Source organism: Microchirus variegatus (genome assembly GCF_963457635.1).
Source record: "Microchirus variegatus genome assembly, chromosome: 6".
NCBI classification, from domain to species: Eukaryota; Metazoa; Chordata; class Actinopteri; order Pleuronectiformes; family Soleidae; genus Microchirus; species Microchirus variegatus.
Genome location: NC_139807.1, coordinates 1,163,828 through 1,181,275, shown reverse-complemented (window position 1 = coordinate 1,181,275; position 17,448 = coordinate 1,163,828). Strand labels below are relative to the sequence as shown.

General features: G+C 41.6%; 1 protein-coding gene across 4 annotated transcripts in view; it reads left to right on the top strand.

The window, feature by feature from the left end:
* fgf13a (fibroblast growth factor 13a) overlaps positions 1–15,395 on the top strand; it is an 86,686-nt gene extending 71,291 nt beyond the window's left edge. For all 4 annotated transcript variants that reach the window (XM_083891160.1, XM_083891158.1, XM_083891159.1 and 1 more), the window contains 3 exons: positions 384–487; positions 9,240–9,438; positions 13,352–15,395. In XM_083891160.1, the coding sequence (XP_083747286.1) occupies positions 384–487; positions 9,240–9,438; positions 13,352–13,488 (440 nt within the window). In that variant the 3' untranslated portion in view covers positions 13,489–15,395. The remainder of the gene's footprint in view (positions 1–383; positions 488–9,239; positions 9,439–13,351) is intronic.
* The last annotated feature ends 2,053 nt before the right edge of the window (positions 15,396–17,448 follow it).

Here is a 17,448-nt window from a genome sequence, read left to right as displayed (position 1 = left end):
GATAACTGGTTTATCATGACATGATTGAACTAGCAGAAATGCATCATAGATACATATTAAACAATTTTTTATGTAATTTCAACATATATATATATATATATATTTATATACAAGTACATATTGTGTTTGCGGCACTTACACTAAACGTCTGAAAGCCTTTCAACCCAACTTCTGTCTTCCTGACTTCCTCAGTTTCTGTTTTCATGTCTGCTTTTTTTTAAAAAAAAAACACATTTGGCAGAGAGTGAGTCGTCGATCCCTTGAGCGGATGTTTCTGCCCTGAAATAACTCATTTTGTGTCTGTTTTAATAGTCGCTGAGTTTTGTGTTGAATTGGGGATGAAAACATTCATATGTTAACACTTTACCGTCCATCTCTTTCAGCCATGTTCAACCTTATTCCAGTGGGACTGCGAGTGGTGGCCATCCAGGGGGTGCAGACCAAACTCTATCTAGCGATGAACAGTGAAGGCTACCTATACACATCAGTAAGTTCAATCCATCCATTCATTATCTACCACTTTATCTTCCACCAGAGGGTCGCAGGCGGTGCTGTGCCTATCTTGGCGGGCATAGGGCGATAGGCGGGGTACACCCTGGACTGTTTTAAAGCTCACATATATGTTAGTTATGGAGGTCTACTTACATATATTAACTTGTTTTTATGCTCAAAAACCTCCTAGTTGCTGTAAACGAGCCGATGGAAATCCTCTTTTCTGACGGTGTTTTTCTGCTGCGAGATTTCAGAGTGAACTTTCACCCCCAGAAGACAGAGTCTTGTGATTGGCCAGTACTATCCAGCACATCCGTTCTCAGAAGCGCAGCGCCCCCCTCTGGAACGGTGGATGCACTGCTCCTCATTATCAAAACATTGTTTTAACAGTGTTTAAAAATAGCTTCTTCACGACTCCCCGCCTCAGTCCCTTTGATGACTTTGACCCGGAGTCAGACCCAGAGTCAGAAGACACTGTCGCTCGTGAAACACCTCCACAACGGAAGTTATTCTTCTTCTGCGGTTCAATGTACGCAACCGGATGTGCCCGGACTAGTGCCCGGAGCAGGACGATCGGTTGTTCAGGAGAACCGCTGCTTACGTAACTATTACGGGATTTTCAGTGATCTCGTTGAGCCCAGAGATTACAATAAAACACAACGTTCTCAGCAGTGGCTGAACTGTTTGTTTAGAACCGTCAGGGCTTCATAAACAAGGTAATGACGCAGATACACACCAAAAAAACAGCGATAATAGGAACTTCCGGTCTAGTTCCGCTTTAATATATATTGACAAACAACTATTCTCTCACACATTCACACCTACGGTCAATTTAAGAGTGACCAATTTGCCTAATCCCCAAATCTGCATGTATTTGGACTGTGGGAACCCACACACACACAGGGAGAACATGCTAACTTCATGCAGAAAGGCCCTCGTTCCAACCGGGGCACAAACCCGGGTCTTCTTGCTGCAAAGGCATGAGCTCTAACCGCTCCGCCAACCGTGTTCAACTCAATTACATGTTATTTGTATCGCACTGAATCACAACGTACATTATCTCAAGGCACAGTGCATAGACAACATTATAGAGAGCAGAGAAACCCAACAATTCGCACAGCGACCAAGCAGTGGAGAGAAAAACCTCTGACAGAACCAGACTCAAAGATGGGAGCGGCCATCTGCCTCGACCAGTTGTGGTGAAGGGATCGTATCAAGTCTCAACTTGTTGAGTTATAAGTTCAATGTGTGACGGAGTGCATCGAAAAAAAAACATAATTCAATATGCATCCATTACGATTATTTGTATTATTACTTATTCTAACGCATGGACATTCAGTCTTAATGACAGTTTTGTGCGTCACAGTCATTGTTTGAACGACGCTAACATGATGGGAACAAAAAGCTGAGTGAGATTGAGATTGGGTAACGTTTGAGTCATGTGTTGTTTTGCAAGAAAGACAAGAGCAGCATCATGAGATAATCAGGTGTCAATTGACGTGCACGGATTGTGTAAGCAGGTGGAGCGGTGACATATTGGATCACAGCAGCTGGCTCTTTTTCGTCTTTGATAGAAAAAAAAAAAAAAAGGTGCTATTTCATGAATAATTCAGTTCCCGGATAAACAATGTTTCTGTTCGTCATCCTCCCAAATGCCACCATCTCGTCGTGAGGCAGGCATCGGCTGAGAAGACTGACAGGCTGGCTAGATGAGCGCCCAGAGGGCGAGCACACACACACACACACACACACACACACACACACACGGTCGTTTTAACTGTTGTCAGACAATCCTCATAGTCAAATTAGTAAAGATTGTTCTGTACGGAAAAGGTCTCAGAAGACAGATTCAATGGTGACTGATGGAAACAAGCGGCGAAACCAAGCCACGAAGATCTAATGATCTCGTAGCTATTCTACACTTGCTGCTGACAAATCACCTGTGGCGTTTGTCGGCCTCTAATGTGATGAGCGTTGAAGGAGAGGGTCTCTCGTTCTCTCCCCCGAGGTCGACCTTTCGTACGCACAAACTGACAGATTAATAAATAGGGTAAACGTGGTAAAGCTCTCACCAAGCATTAGATCACTCACAGATATCTGCGTCAAGGAAGTGCAAACGGTTTCACAGTTACATTTGATAAAATATTCACTTCTCTTTAGAGGAACTGTCATTTTTTAATCCACGAAACCCTTCACCAAACCACGTTATTCACCAACGTGCTTTTAAGGATGAAAATAATATCGCTATCATTTCAATAATAACGGTGTATAATGATTAAACTATGTTTTTGAAATGGAAATGAGTGAATCTTAAAGATGAAACTGGAGTCTAAAGCAGGTGTTTGTGGTCAAAAGAGCTATTTAAATACAGACCATTTATATTCACACGTTAAGAGTTTACAACTGTGTTGTTTTGCCTCCACAGAAACGTAATGTATGCTATTCAAATATGCTCACCGTCATAATTTTACTTTAAATTCGTGCTGGGCGCGCTAACGGCGTCAACGTTAACGCACGTTAATGCATGACGCGTTTCCATGACGACTGACCGGAAAAGGCGCGTGTGACGTCATGTTTGCGTGACTCCCGATTGTTAAAATGAGTCTCTAAATTAACTCTAAACATTAAAAACAGAGGTACGCATACGCAGTACACAGGTACGCTGGTTATTTGTAGCGTTGCTCTTTTCGTTTAATAAACAGACCGCTCCAGTTCCACTGTAGGCGCGCTAACAGCGCTAATGCAGCTAACGGAGCTAACGGAGCTAACGGAGCTAACTGGTAAATGGTGCTTGGACTCCCGTGTCGCGGCGCGTAAACATGACGTCACGTGCGTCTTTTTTCCGGTCAGTCGTCATGGAAACGCTTCGTGAGTTAACCCAGTGCCCACCACCACTTTAAATTGAACAAATCTCATTCATTGTAGTCAATAGAACGATTGACGACATTAGTTTGACAACATATTTCTATATGTGGGCTGCGATAGCTAAACACACCCGAGTGGGAATATACAGGAATAATTTGCCAAAACAAAACAAAACACAAATATACTATTTAAACCCCTTGCACCACGCACACACCATATTTGGCAGCAGATCAAAGCTCCCTGTGAGTGATTTTATTGATATGAGCTTGGCTGGCAGTAATTAAGCACACACACAACAAACTGTATGTAGGATTAATTTAATAAAGAGGGATCCTGCTGGTAAGACTGTGCATGCAGAGAGAGTAAAAGCCCCCATTGTTGCTGATTTTAGCTGAAGTATATGGCGAGATATGTAAGTTTATTGCACTAAAACAGCCGTTTGCCGTCTTTAGCGACACGTTGACGCACATTCGATGCTGTGCGCTGCCCCACATGTGTTCAAAAGTGCCACGCTGAAAGTAACATGACATCAGTTATGCTAATACAATCAGGGGTGAGTGGCGTTCCAGTTTCCTTTCAAGCCGCATCAATGCTTTCTAGACTCACAAAAGCCATATACGGCCGGGGCAGCGACGGCAAATCTGACTAAATCCGGCTTTTCTGTGGCCCATTCTTTTCAGATGAGTGGAAGTGGATTAAAAAGCTCCTTTTTTCCCTCTCTCTCTCTCTCTCTCTCTCTCTCTCTCTCTCTCTCTCTCTCTCTCTCTCTCTCTCTCTCTCTCTCTCTCTCTCTCTCTATTTCGCTAAAGACAAAGTACACTCATATTGTTAATTTGTTTGGGAATAAATTGGAGAGATTTAAGCTTGTGGAAAAGTCCCTCACAAATACAAACACACACACAAGTTAATGACACAGCTCAGTGGAGTGAAACCTTACAGCAGTAGTTATTTACCAGGGGCTTTGTGCTTCCTAAACGGTTGAAAGGCTATGGCTGAGAGCCAACTGCACATTTGAACAGACTTTTGTTTGCCCTGTATTTGTATTGATTCTCAAATATTGGTATGGCACTTGCAGAGTGGCATTTAAAACACGACGTTTTAACTTGTTTTAGGTGGATTTAGTGCGTCTAAAGTTATATCTCCATCCTAAGAGCTATGAGCTCCAATTCAAATATGACACAACTTAACCCCTAACACTAAAAAAACTACTCATTAATCTAAAAAAATAGAGAGAGATGCAATGAAACCTGCATATAAAATGTTGGAATGGTTCGTGTTTTTGCTGAGAATATGCCAGCAACACATTTTTTTTTTTCCGCTCTCAAACACTTCTGTTGTTCTCGTGCTCTGAAGTTCCTTCTCAACTTTTGCAAAAGTAGAGAGGGTCAAACAGAAAACAGAGCATAGTAAAGTAAAATACATATTAATTGGTTCTTCCTCTCCCACACACTGATGCTGATGGATGAATATATTTTCACTGGTGCATTCTGCTTCTCCCACACACACACACACACGTACGCACTCTTTTTTTTTTTCTCACTCCTCATTTCTCTCACTCTGTTTTTCCTTCTCGGTACATGTGAAGAGCTCTTACGTGAAGAACACGGTTATGTGAAAACAGATGCAACTCGGTCGTCTTTGTCGCTCACTCACCATTTACTCATACATGCGGAGAATAATCACAGACATCCAGATCTCGGGGGGGTTACGTCGAGCACTCCACCCCCCCCCCCCCCCCAACCCAACATACGTCATCTGTTGTCTCCCCACTCTCGATTGGGAATCTCCGTCTCACACTGACCTGCCATTGGCTCGTATAATGTGCGCTTTCAACTATGCTATAGCAGCGATCGCAGCCGCCATTTGGCTGCCAGCTACGCACTCAAATGCATTCTCTCTCTCTCTCTCTCTTAATTTAGTTTGAAGTAAAAGCTCTACAGTGCAAACCATCCCCCTCCAATTCAACACACCTATAAAGATATACTGTACTTCACATACAGGCTGGCATTCCGTATAAGTAGACTTGCATAGCGGATACGCTGCACGTCAGCAGTTATCGTTTCTCGCTGCTAAAAAAGACAACGGATTTAAATAAAGTGAAATTCAAATTCGGCGCTTGCAAGAAAATATTTGCTTTGCTCAGTGTTGTGGAAATTCTCTGCTGCTGGTGAAGAATGATTCTTCACAGGAGTGATCCTAGCTGGAGAAAGAACCCAGAGCAATGTGTGCATTTATATCCAATAGGCAAAGAGTCTGCCACTCCAGGCGGTGTTTTCACACCTCTTTTTCTACTGTAGGTATCGGGGAGCCGACTCCCTGCGGATGTTGCAGGAAGGTGTCAGTTCAGGCTCGACACATGACTCTCGACGAAAATTAATATTTGTAATGGATTTGAATATTGTTTTTTTTACGTAAAGGTCCGTCTATATTCTCACCTCTTTATCGGTTTCCTTCAAACTAAGTGAGGTTTACAGCTGTGCGTCAGATGTGTCATAAAATAAATGTAAGGTAATAGGATCATGAAAATTCAATTTTAGAGCTGCAACCAACATCATCGATGAATCGTTTGGTCCATAAATTGTCAGAAAATGTTAAAAAGCGTCGATCAGTGTTTGTCAAACCTGGAAATGACGATGTTCTCCAATGTTGTGTTTTTGTCCACAAACCAAAATGATTCAGTTTTTGTTGTGTAAAGCAAAGAAACCAAGAAAATATTCACATTTAAGAAGCTAAAACAAACGGAAATCTTGTTTTAATCATGAAAAAAGCTTCAAATCGATTCATCAATTTAGCATTTACCATTATAGAGAAACGGGGGGAGGAAGATGACAATACTGATTATTGTTTTTATGCAGATAGTGTCTTCTTCTCTCTCTCCATCTGGCACTGGATTCGTGATTAAAGACGTTTTTTTTCATGGGGAGATTAATTTCAGAGAACAATAGGTTTGCTGTTGACTGAAGAAGAAGAAGTGCAGAATTGGGGATCCCCTTGTGTCACAGTCTTGAGAGAACTGTTGTCGTCCTTCGACCGACTCCAATACAGCATTTTGTCGCCAGCAGCTTCTCCTCCATCTTGGCTCTAGACGTGCCTGTATCTATCTGTAAGCATCTGTTTATCAAGAGACTCTTCTTCACCAGGGTGAGTGTAAGCGGCCAAATCGGCATAAGCTAATTATGAGATGTAAAAAAAAGTGACTGCTGTTCGTACATAACTCTCAAAGGCTGCTGTCGGTGAGAGAAAGCCAAACAGAAAGGACACGGAGAAGACTCAGTTTAGAGAGTACATTGCAGTATAGATATAAATATTAAATAAGCACTAACCACTTAAAGAATACTGGTAGTTCACTCCCTAAGAGACTTTTGCTAGAATTTTGAAAGAGACAAATCTAAGTTTATGTTGACATCATACTGGATTAGAGGGACAATGCCAAGATGTCAACAGGGAGGGCCAGAGGCCGTCTATTTGGGACGCTTGGTTATTTTTACATCATGTGCTGCTGCTGCTGCTGCTGCAGAAAGAAAAGAAAAAAAATTGCATAACCCCTTTCACTCCGTTACCGTGAAAGCAATATTGTCGTAGTCTGCTGGGCAGAAGTACGAGACCTGGCAAAGGCGAGCAAACTGAATATGCTCATCAAAAAGCACCGCAGCTGCGCTGGAACAACTCTGAGGCTGTTAACGGTTCAGAGACGAGGACGCGCTAACTGCTGTTTGTCCTGGAAATAAAAAAATGTCTTGAATCCTCTCCAAGATCTTAAAAAAAGATACTTAGCCAAAACACACACACACACACAAGCTATCATCTGTATCTAAAGCTAGGAGTGAAGCGGTCTCACATCACAACATTAGTGACATCTGTTACGTCGGAGCAGAACCTCTGTTGGAGCTGGACAAGATTTCTGATCGTTTTAGCTTCTCAAATGTGAATATTTTATTCCCTTTCTTTGCTCCACGTAACAAAGACATCATTAAAACTGAATCATTTTGGTTTGTGGACAAAAACAAGACAACATTCTTAGCATGCTGAGTTTATGTCATGTTGTATTCAGGCTTTCAGCGTCGTAACGTAGCACTGTAGTTAATCTGTCAACATCGAATTCATTTTAATTTTAATTTCCAGGTTTGACAAACAGTGATCAACGTTTTTTCACATTTTCTGACACTTTACGGACCAAACGATTCATCGAGAAAATAATCCAATGATCTAATCTGACTGCAGAAGCTCCCAGCTGGTTCTCCAGCCCTCCTAGGGGGCTTAGCATTTACTCAGATGAAGCATTTTGTAGCCTGTTGATACTGCAACTCAACTGAGAAACTATGACCCGAGCCAACAGTGTGTGTGTGTGTTTGTTTGCGTGTGTTGTGATAAAACATTTGTTTGCCTGTTGTGGTCTATGAAGGACAGACTGTGTGGGAGAGGATGACAAATGAAGGTCTTCTGTTACTACAGCGAGGTCTGGCGTCTTTAAAAAAGGGGGCGCTGTGATCGCGTGGCACAACGCGGTCGTTGCTCTTTTGACAAATTCTACAAAAAGAAAAACATCCTTTGCTGGTTCGATCGTACCCACGGACCTCGTTCACCCGTGTGAAATCTTCATACCGCGCTGCACGTTAAGAGCGACGCCGTCGAGTCGTGAAGAAAGAGAAGCGAGGTTATGGATGACTCTTCGTCTGTCGGTGGCACGGTGGTTTGTCATCGTCTTACGGGGAGCCTTTGGCCCCCGAGGACACGTCGTCGCTCTCAACACCGACACCCACCAAAGTGAAGTGTTTTTCGAGATCCCGACGAGAGTTTGAAAAAGACATCCATCCTCCTCTTTCCGAAGAATGATCGCACCGATCCCCGCTCTGAGTTAGACGAACGGCGTTCACCGTTTTTGTGATGAAAGCGTTCGACTCCGAGAAGAAACTTGGCAAGCATGGCCCAAAAAAAAAAAAAAAAAGCTTCACCTCTCTCTCTTTAGTTTCCCGTCCCTCAATCTCTCTTAAGAGGAAATTGTATTTGAGCAGATTAGACTGTTTTGTACTTCCACGGCCCAAGCAGCACTGCAAATTGGACAACCACACACTCATCTGCACTCTCGACCATGCAATCACACAAAGGCTTTGCCCTCGGGGAAATAAACCACTTTCTGTTAGCGTTAAGAATCCTACATGGGGTTGTAAAGCAAACAGGAGGAGGAGTTAACTCCGGCACAGTATGGAGTTATGGAGTATGGAAACTAAAGTCTCTAATGAGCCTTTCATATCAGCGAGTTCATTAGTGGAAAAGATAAGATTTAGAGATAGGCAAATAACACACACACTGCATAAACTACCACAGGTGCCAACAGATGCTATCAAACACACTTTGCCAGAGCATTTTATAATTAATGTTTTTTTTTGTAATTTAAAAGGTCATATCTATAATATGGTGCACGCCAAGTCAAAAAACTGTAATAAATCAACACGTCTAACAATATTAGAAATACAACGGCTGAGACTGAAAGATTAGCGAACTGTCCATATATAATTAACAGCTGTGAGCAAAATGAGACATCTTCATCTCGCCATGTTTTATTAATGCCCGTCTGTATCTGTCACATTGCCTTTATCTATACGATAAAGTGCTGCATTATTCACTCGAGTAAATGGAATGAATGGATTTGGAAGATTCTCAAGAGACGGAAATGTTAAAAGACGTTGGACGGAGCGTTGAGTCGGCTCCTCGGCCCCGAACTCGTGCCCAAAGTAACGCAGCGCACCGCAATTAATCTGCTCTCTTAAGTCGTCGCCCGCTGCGTCTGGTCGTAACGCGTCAGAGACTCGTGAGATCTTGTGAATCACTGTCCCGACAACTGCTCTGCTACTATACACTGCTGCTTCTCCTCTCTCCCGCAGGAACACTTTACGCCAGAGTGCAAATTCAAGGAGTCGGTGTTTGAGAACTATTATGTGACATACTCCTCCATGATATACCGGCAGCAGCAGTCAGGCAGGGGCTGGTACCTTGGTCTGAACAAGGAAGGAGAAATCATGAAGGGGAACCACGTCAAGAAGAACAAGCCAGCAGCCCACTTCCTCCCCAAACCTCTCAAGGGTAAGTCGGCCCATATATAACATCAGAGTTTCACGCTGCTAAAAGTAAAGTAAAAAGTAGTTCCTTCTGAAAAGCACACTGTTCTGCAGTGTTCTGCCTCTCTTTTCACCAGGGTTAACCCTGACTAATCGTCAACTATTAGGCTTTTTTCATGATTAAAACAAGATTTCTGATTGTTTTAGCTTCTTAAATGTGAATTTTGTCTTTGTTTCTTTGCTCCACATTAACAAAGAAATCATTAAAACTGAATCATTTTGGTTTGTGGACAAAAACAAAGACATTGGAGAATGTCGTCATTTCCAGGTTTGACAAAAACCCATATCAACGTTTTTCGGACCAAACGATTCATCGAGAAAATAATCGACAGATTAACCGATTACAAAAATAACACTGGTCAACATCAAATTTATTGTTCAAGTTTTTTTTTAGCTGATTTAGGATCATTTTCATGTGCTGAATCCAAAAATCACATTGGTTTTGCTCAATCAGGTCAATTTTCTGAACAAAGCAACATATTTGCAAAATTATTTTATATTTCTGGCAATAAACAAATTCTGAAGATTTTGCATGTGCCAAATTATGACTAATTGTTTATATATATATATATATATATATATATATTACAAGTGAATGAAATGGCTTCGACGAGGCGATCTTGCAAAAATAAGCCAGACGTATTCTGCTACATCTGCGGTGAATACACCGTTGTTCCTAACAGGAATCTAGTCACTAGTCAGTCAGTAAGTTTCATAAAGCGTGCTTACCACGCTTATTTTGGTATTAAATGTGGTATAATGTCACAAAAATGTAATTCATTTAGTCAGAAGATCAAATTAGCATAAAAACCTGACCTGATTGTGAAAAATGGATGTTATTTTTGGATTCAGCGGTGCAAAACGGTATTAATTCAGTTGAAAAGACATAGACAACTTACAATTTTTTTTTTGTAACCCAGTGTAATCGGAGTTCTAACCCCAGCCCATCAAACGAGCAGATTTGAGGGATTACAGGTTACAGAGTAAATAAAGTTGCTGCAGCTACATAATCTATTGAGCCAGTTTTCTTCAATGTTACTTTTCTTACGTGTTTTTCTCAATGTGAAACTCTCCGTGAGAACCACTACATGTTCTGGATTTAAATGTCCCCCCGAATTTCATTATACTCCATCAGTGTGGGCGTTCTTAAACTAAAGTGCACCGCTGTCAACGTGACGCTGCCATTTAGCAGATTCCTCAGAGATGCCGACAAAGACACACAATCAGCAGTTTTCCCCTCACCGGTCACACTTCCCCGCAGATAAAGAGCTGAATGAGGACGAGCCGTTTGTATCTGACCAAGATCGGCAAAAACAATCTGTGAAGTCGCACCCTGAAGAACCAGTGAGTGTTAAAAGATATGTTTGAGAGGATAATGTAGAGAGAAAAACATAAAGAATGATCTCTTTTGAAAAGGCCACAGTTCTTTCATCTTCAACAAGACGCAGCGTTACCTGTCAAAAGTAGAATCTGTGTTTCACGATTTTCTGCAAAATATTCAAACGATGACAAAAATGGGACATTTTTTTTTTATGCCGTTGACTGTGAAGTAGTCTGATGTTGGATCTGTCACAGCATAACGCTCTATTTATAGCTCCACTAAGTTATTACTAAGGTCAATATCAAACATAGTATTTTTATATATTAGATTACTAGAAAACTAGAAACGTCTTTCAACGTCTTGTAAGAACAACAACAAAAAAGGCTTCTGACTTTGATGAATCAGAATAAAAATGTGCAGTATAATAGAGAGGTATAATTTTGGCATACAGGAGATCAAGGCACACACATCTGAAAAAATAAGTCACTCAGATATTTTACATCATTTTCACTGGTGTGTTCAATTCTTATTTTCTTCCCTCTGTCAGCGTGATTCCGTCTGCTTCAGCCCCGGCATCTTATTAAGAATCCACGTCTGCCCTCCGCGTCCGTCACCGTAATAGCTTTTCACTTCCATTTAACAAGCCGTCCAGGGGTCTCAAACACACTTAAGAGCAATTGCCAAAGACAAATTGTCTTGTTTTTCACCGAGAGGAAAATACCAATAAAGAAAATAACTAGGATAAATATGTGGATTAAAAATAAAACATGCTCCCATGTGCCTTTTACATTAAAAGCAGAAATAGAATACGCCACGCAATATTTACTGAATGTTTTATATTATTTAACACCAAAGGCACATACTTGTATGGAATGCACTTTGTGAGGGAGAGAGTGAGAGGATGTGGAATTTAAAAAAGGACAATTTGTTCCAGCAGCTCATAAGGATTCAGAGGCAGCCGTGTTACAGGGGGCGCCAATTAAGAGGCTGTCTCTGCATTGGCAGTGGCATCTCCTGCAGCCATTACTCCTGTCCGGGTTCCAGTCTGCAGGTCTCAGCCCTGCAGCAGCCTCTCACTCACACTACGTCTTCCTCCTGGTTTGAAGCGAGTGCAGCTCATGTTATTCAAACTCAAACAAGAAAATCCTCTTAGAATTCGTCAAGGATGTCTTGTTGCCAGACACAAAGAGCCGAATTTGTCAGGACGGAGTGAAGCCCCGTCAACTGGGATCTTTCCCTGATGTGAGAAATTACAAGCTAGACTTGTTGTTGAGGGGATTTACGTTTTTAAAAATGAATACCAGTCGTTTGTGTTGTGGCAGAAGTGATATCATAATCCTGAGATCACTGCACAATACTGTCACTAATGAGACTAGTATCAATCATCAGCAGTTTCCCATAAAAACCCTGCCATTGATTGACATACTGTAAAAAAAAAACAAAAAAACAAAAGCGTCTCTGGAACGATGCTCTAAGTAAAACTGCTGGGCTAAGTGAAGTATCTGAAGGACTACGTTTGCTGTTTTAGCCACAGATTCCCTGAGGAGAGAACATCAAATAGCATTCTAGGCAAGAACGATGTTGACAACATCCTGAAACCAAAGACTCTGAACCTCAGATTTCTGATATTTCTTGTGAAAAGCAAGTGCTGAGATGCAGATTGAACCAGTGCTGCATACACAGCAAAGCTAAAGCACTGGCAACTACTGAATTTATAATGCCATACTCTATATATCTTTTATTTTTTACACCAACAAGGTCGGCCCTGAACTAGAGCTGAAACAATTAATGGATTATTAATCAATTACTAGTGCTGTCAAACGTTAATGCATCAACGGCGTTTAACGGCGTCAACGTTAGCGCACTTTAACGCACGGCGCATTTCAATGACGACTGATCGGTAAAAGACGCGTGACGTCATGTTTACGTGACTCCTGATTATTTGTAGAGCTGCTCTTTTCCTTTAATAAACAGACCGTTCCATTTCTACTGTATGCGCGCTAGCGGTGCTAAAAGGAGCTAATGCAGCTAACGGAGCTAACTCGTAAACGGTGCCTGTACTCTGGGTCGTGGCACATAAACATGACGTCATGTGATACCTCTTTTTTTCCGGTCAGTCGTCAGGGAAACGTGTCATGCGTTAACATATTGCACAGGACTATCGATTACCAAATGAATCGACAACTATTTTGATAATTGATTAATTGTTTGAAGCTTTTTCCACGATTAAAACAAGATTTCTCATTGTTTTAGCTTCTTAAATGTGAATATTTTCTCAGTTTCTTTGCTCCACATAACAAAGAAATCATTAAAACTGAATCATTTTGGTTTGTGGACAAAACAAGACATTGGAGAACATCTGATCAATGTTTTTTAGCATTTTCTGACATTTTCTGAACCAAACAATTAATCGAGAAAATAATGGACAGATTAATCGATTAGGAAAACTTGGTTGTTTTATGAGCATCTGTCAACTATATTTCACAGTTCTTGTTTTGTGTGGTTTGCCTCGTTCAGATTGTCTAATCAGAGTCACGCATTCCTTGTGTTTCCACAGTGGCAATGTACAGAGAACCATCCCTCCATGACTTGACCGAGTTCTCCCGCTCTGGCAGCGGCACGCCCACCAAGAGTCGGAGTGCCTCGGCCGTGCTCAACGGAGGCAAAGCCGTGAGCCAGAACGAGTCGACGTAGCCCGGTTAGCGGAAGAAAAAAAAAAATCCGGGCCTGTGGTTGAACCATGAAAACCTTACCTCCAGCAGAGCGTGAATCCAAGCAGACTTCTCACTGATCAGCGGTTCAGGACTTGCTACAACTAACAACACACAAAACACCCACACAACATCTATGAAAACACAACAACAAACAACGACGACAAGAAAACAAAAACACAGCTAAGCTCCATCTTGGTCAATCATCATTTCCGTCTTAATATAATGTAGTATCGAAAGTAAGAAACTTGACAGAACACAAACCATTCTAGACTTTAAAAAAAAGCAATTTATACATTTGTTTTGGCCTTGGGATTTATTTATTAACCTGATTACTCTCTTTCGGGGATAATTGCATACCAGTTAGCGCATCTTTATCCCTATTCTTTCTCCTAATTTTGTGTGGAAGGTTACTTTTCTTTGGTCATGTAGACATCAAGCACTCGTGCATCAGACAGTGACAGGAAGTTAGACATGCAAGTGTTCAGGGGCAGCCAGTGACGACGCTGGTCTAACAGGATGCTGTAGTGATACAGTGCAAACCCTGCTTCTGTGAAAACAAAGCCTATAAACTCCCTGGTATGGCGCAGCCTACAGTTGCTGGGACTGTGGCCAGCCAGAAGGTAGCTCTCCTGCATCCTAGTGCACACGCTCAGAGACTGAGCTCTCTGTAGCACAGGAAAACGAAGCCTATGTTCAGCTGACCTGATATATATATATATATATGTATATATAAAGGGACAGTGTGGCTCTCTTGCAGTTTTTTCCCCCCTGCGATACCACACCTGCACCTTGTTTTTTTGTTTTGCTAATTTACGGAATTAGCAGAGAGCTTTTCATTTGATAACCGGTTTCGTTATCGTCTTTTTCTTGTTCTCCGACCCCCTCGCCATTGTTCAGTATTTGTATTTCTGTCGCCATTTCGTCATTGAAAAGGAGTTCCAGGAAAACCAAAGACAGAACCTATACGAGAGTCCCTTTAAGCCACTGAAACCAAGTCAGAGTTAAGGCAAATCTGGAATTGTTGTGCATTGTACATTTTTGATGAAAGAACGTAAAGACTGTGTAGTACAAAAAAATAAAAAAGGAACAATGGACAAAGGAAGTGATTTGAAACAAACTTTACAGTTAGCAACGTGCTTAATGTGATGCTTTTTGCTGATGTGCTCAGTGGCTAAGTTCTGAAATGATAACTGAAATGATGTCCCCATTACCTTCTGTTACTACTGTGTTCACCACGTCTTTGTCTTTTGTCCTCGTGATCTGTCCCCCCCCCGTGCTTGTGTCATGCTTCGTCCATCCATTTTTGTCGACTTCTATCGACCGATACAGTTCACCGTAGAAATATGGTGCAACAAGCCCCCTTTTCCCAGGATGCTTGTTATGTGTTTGAGTAACTTATTGTGGTGAATATATTTTCTATATTTCAAAAAAAAAATGGAAGAAAAAAAAGAAGAATACTGTGGAATTTTAGGTGGCTTAACATTTTATAGGATACGTCATATTTGTAAAAGTGAAAAAAGAAAAACAAATTAACCTTCCCTTTCTTGCACAGGGCATGTACAAACACTACGATGTACACACAGGACCCTTTTTGAGGGCTACGTACTCTTCCTTCAGCTACATAACGTTTTTCTGGTACATGCTTCTCGGAGGCTTTTTTTTTTCTTGGTTTCCTCCAGGAGGTGGGTTTGTATAAGGTGTGAACCTATTTGTTGCATGGGAGAAAGCAGGCACATTCTGGTCTAGAGCTGCATGACGTAGGCTACGTGTATTAACCCATGTTGGATCATGTGTTCCAAACTACCAGATCTGATAAAACAACATATACAGGCAGGCATTGTGGCTGCCTGGTAACTTCCAGTTGTTTATTATTTGTTGTATACACAAAAATGCACTGAATAAAATGTTTATATTAAGATATACTTTTAAAATGTGTCAGACCTGCTTGTTTGTCTCTTTTTAGTAAAGTACAGTATATTGTCATGGGCAGGATCAGTATAAATATGTGGTGTAGAATCATCGATGTTGCTGTCTAGTTTGAAAATCTTCCTCCCTGGAGGAACTCCATAACTAGAACCTCTCAAATTGGTGGACATTGAGCTGGGATGTAACCTTAATTGCTGCACTGTTGTGGCCGGTGGACAAGCTTATAACGGCTCATTCTATCAAATAAATCAATCTCCTGGATTTTTAGGAAGTTGAAGAGTAGATTCGGCAAATTGCTTCTTCTACGTGTGCGTGCGATTGTTGCTTTTGGCTCAGTAACATCACAAAGTTTTACTCTGCTGACCTTGCAATTGGCAAGAAAATATACTTCATATCGTCGCTCCTCGGAGAAGAAATTCTGTAAAGCCCAAGGCACAACATCACACAGGAGCACTTGAACTTTGGATTTCACTGAGAACTATACTGTGCACGTATGAAATCACATTCGGGTAAAATAAGAACACTATAGCGTGTTCTAAAAGACTATAGGGTCTTCACATGTGCAGACATGAAGCCAATTAGCACAGACGTCTATCACATCTGAGCTGGAGGATGAGGATGACGGGTTTCTATCAATGATGACTCCGTCAGGGATGATATATCTAAAGGGTGTCAAAATATGATAAAGAAAACGATATTTATTCGTATAAAAACCTTGACAGCATTCATTCATTCATTCATTCATTTTCTTGCACTAAAACTGGGATAACGAGGGAGCTAGAACCGATGCCAGCTAAAGACGTTCGCAAGGCGAGGTACACGAGGGCTAGATGAGGCTCATTGTAGAGTGTGTAATTAACTTAATCCCTAATACGTGCCTCATTGGACAGTGGGAGGAAGCTTGAGTAAGTGGAAGAAACCCACATACACACAGGGAGAGGAAGCAATCTCCACACAGAGAGGCAAAAAACAGGATTCAAGCTGGTGACTTTCTTGCTGGGGAGGTATTGATGACCACCATCAATCACCATCCCACTGTGTGGTCAATATCAAGACAATTTTAGCGTTTCCATGACGACTGCGAGTGACGTCATGTTTACGTGACTCCCGATTGTTAAAACGAGTCTCGCTAAAGTAACGCTAAACTTTAAAAACAGAGGCACACATACCCAGTGCACAGGTACGCTGGTTATTTGTAGCGCTGCTCTTTTCGTTTAATAAACAGACCGCTCCAGTTCGACTGTAGGCGCGCTAACAGCGCTAAATGAGCTACCTGGTAAACGGTGCCTGGACTCATGTAAACATGACGTCGCGCGTGTCTTTTTCCTGCTGCAAGCGTTAGTGTGCGTTAACGTGCCCAGCACTACTTTTAAGGTAACAAAAAAGTAGGATTTTATCACAGGGTCCCCCCCTACAGTTTGCAAATGGTATTTTTTGTTACATCACTTGCGTTTTGTTGGCAAGCCAATAGTAACAGATGTGTTGACCGTGATCACACACACACTAATAAAACCCATGGAAAATGCAATTCCACTACCCGGTGATGGATAATTATGACAAACTCAAATGTAGAATGAGCTATAAAAACATGTCGACTGCTCAGCTAAAAAGAGACTCTAGATGAGTCTGTTAGTTTCATACAACATAACTCCTGCATTGAATAATCTAAAATGTGTTTGTTCAGGGACACTAAAATGGGTATAATTATAAACGATTATAAACTGTTGTATGTAACTGAAACCCATCACACCGTAGTCACCTCAATCCCAATCTTAACCCTTGAAGTGTGAGATAGACGATGGTTTCCATTTGGTCTTTGCAGAGTGCCTCATTACACCTATCTCCAACAGAGACAGGAGAACTAATAGGCCGCTGTAATATAGGCCCTGGCGTGAGCTACTTCATCGTTCATGTCGTTTGACATCTCCCTACTCCCCTCATTTCCTTTCTGCTCATCTCTGGCATTAGCATGGATGGATTCAATTTATTAACCGAGGCTGCCTGGTTCGTTACG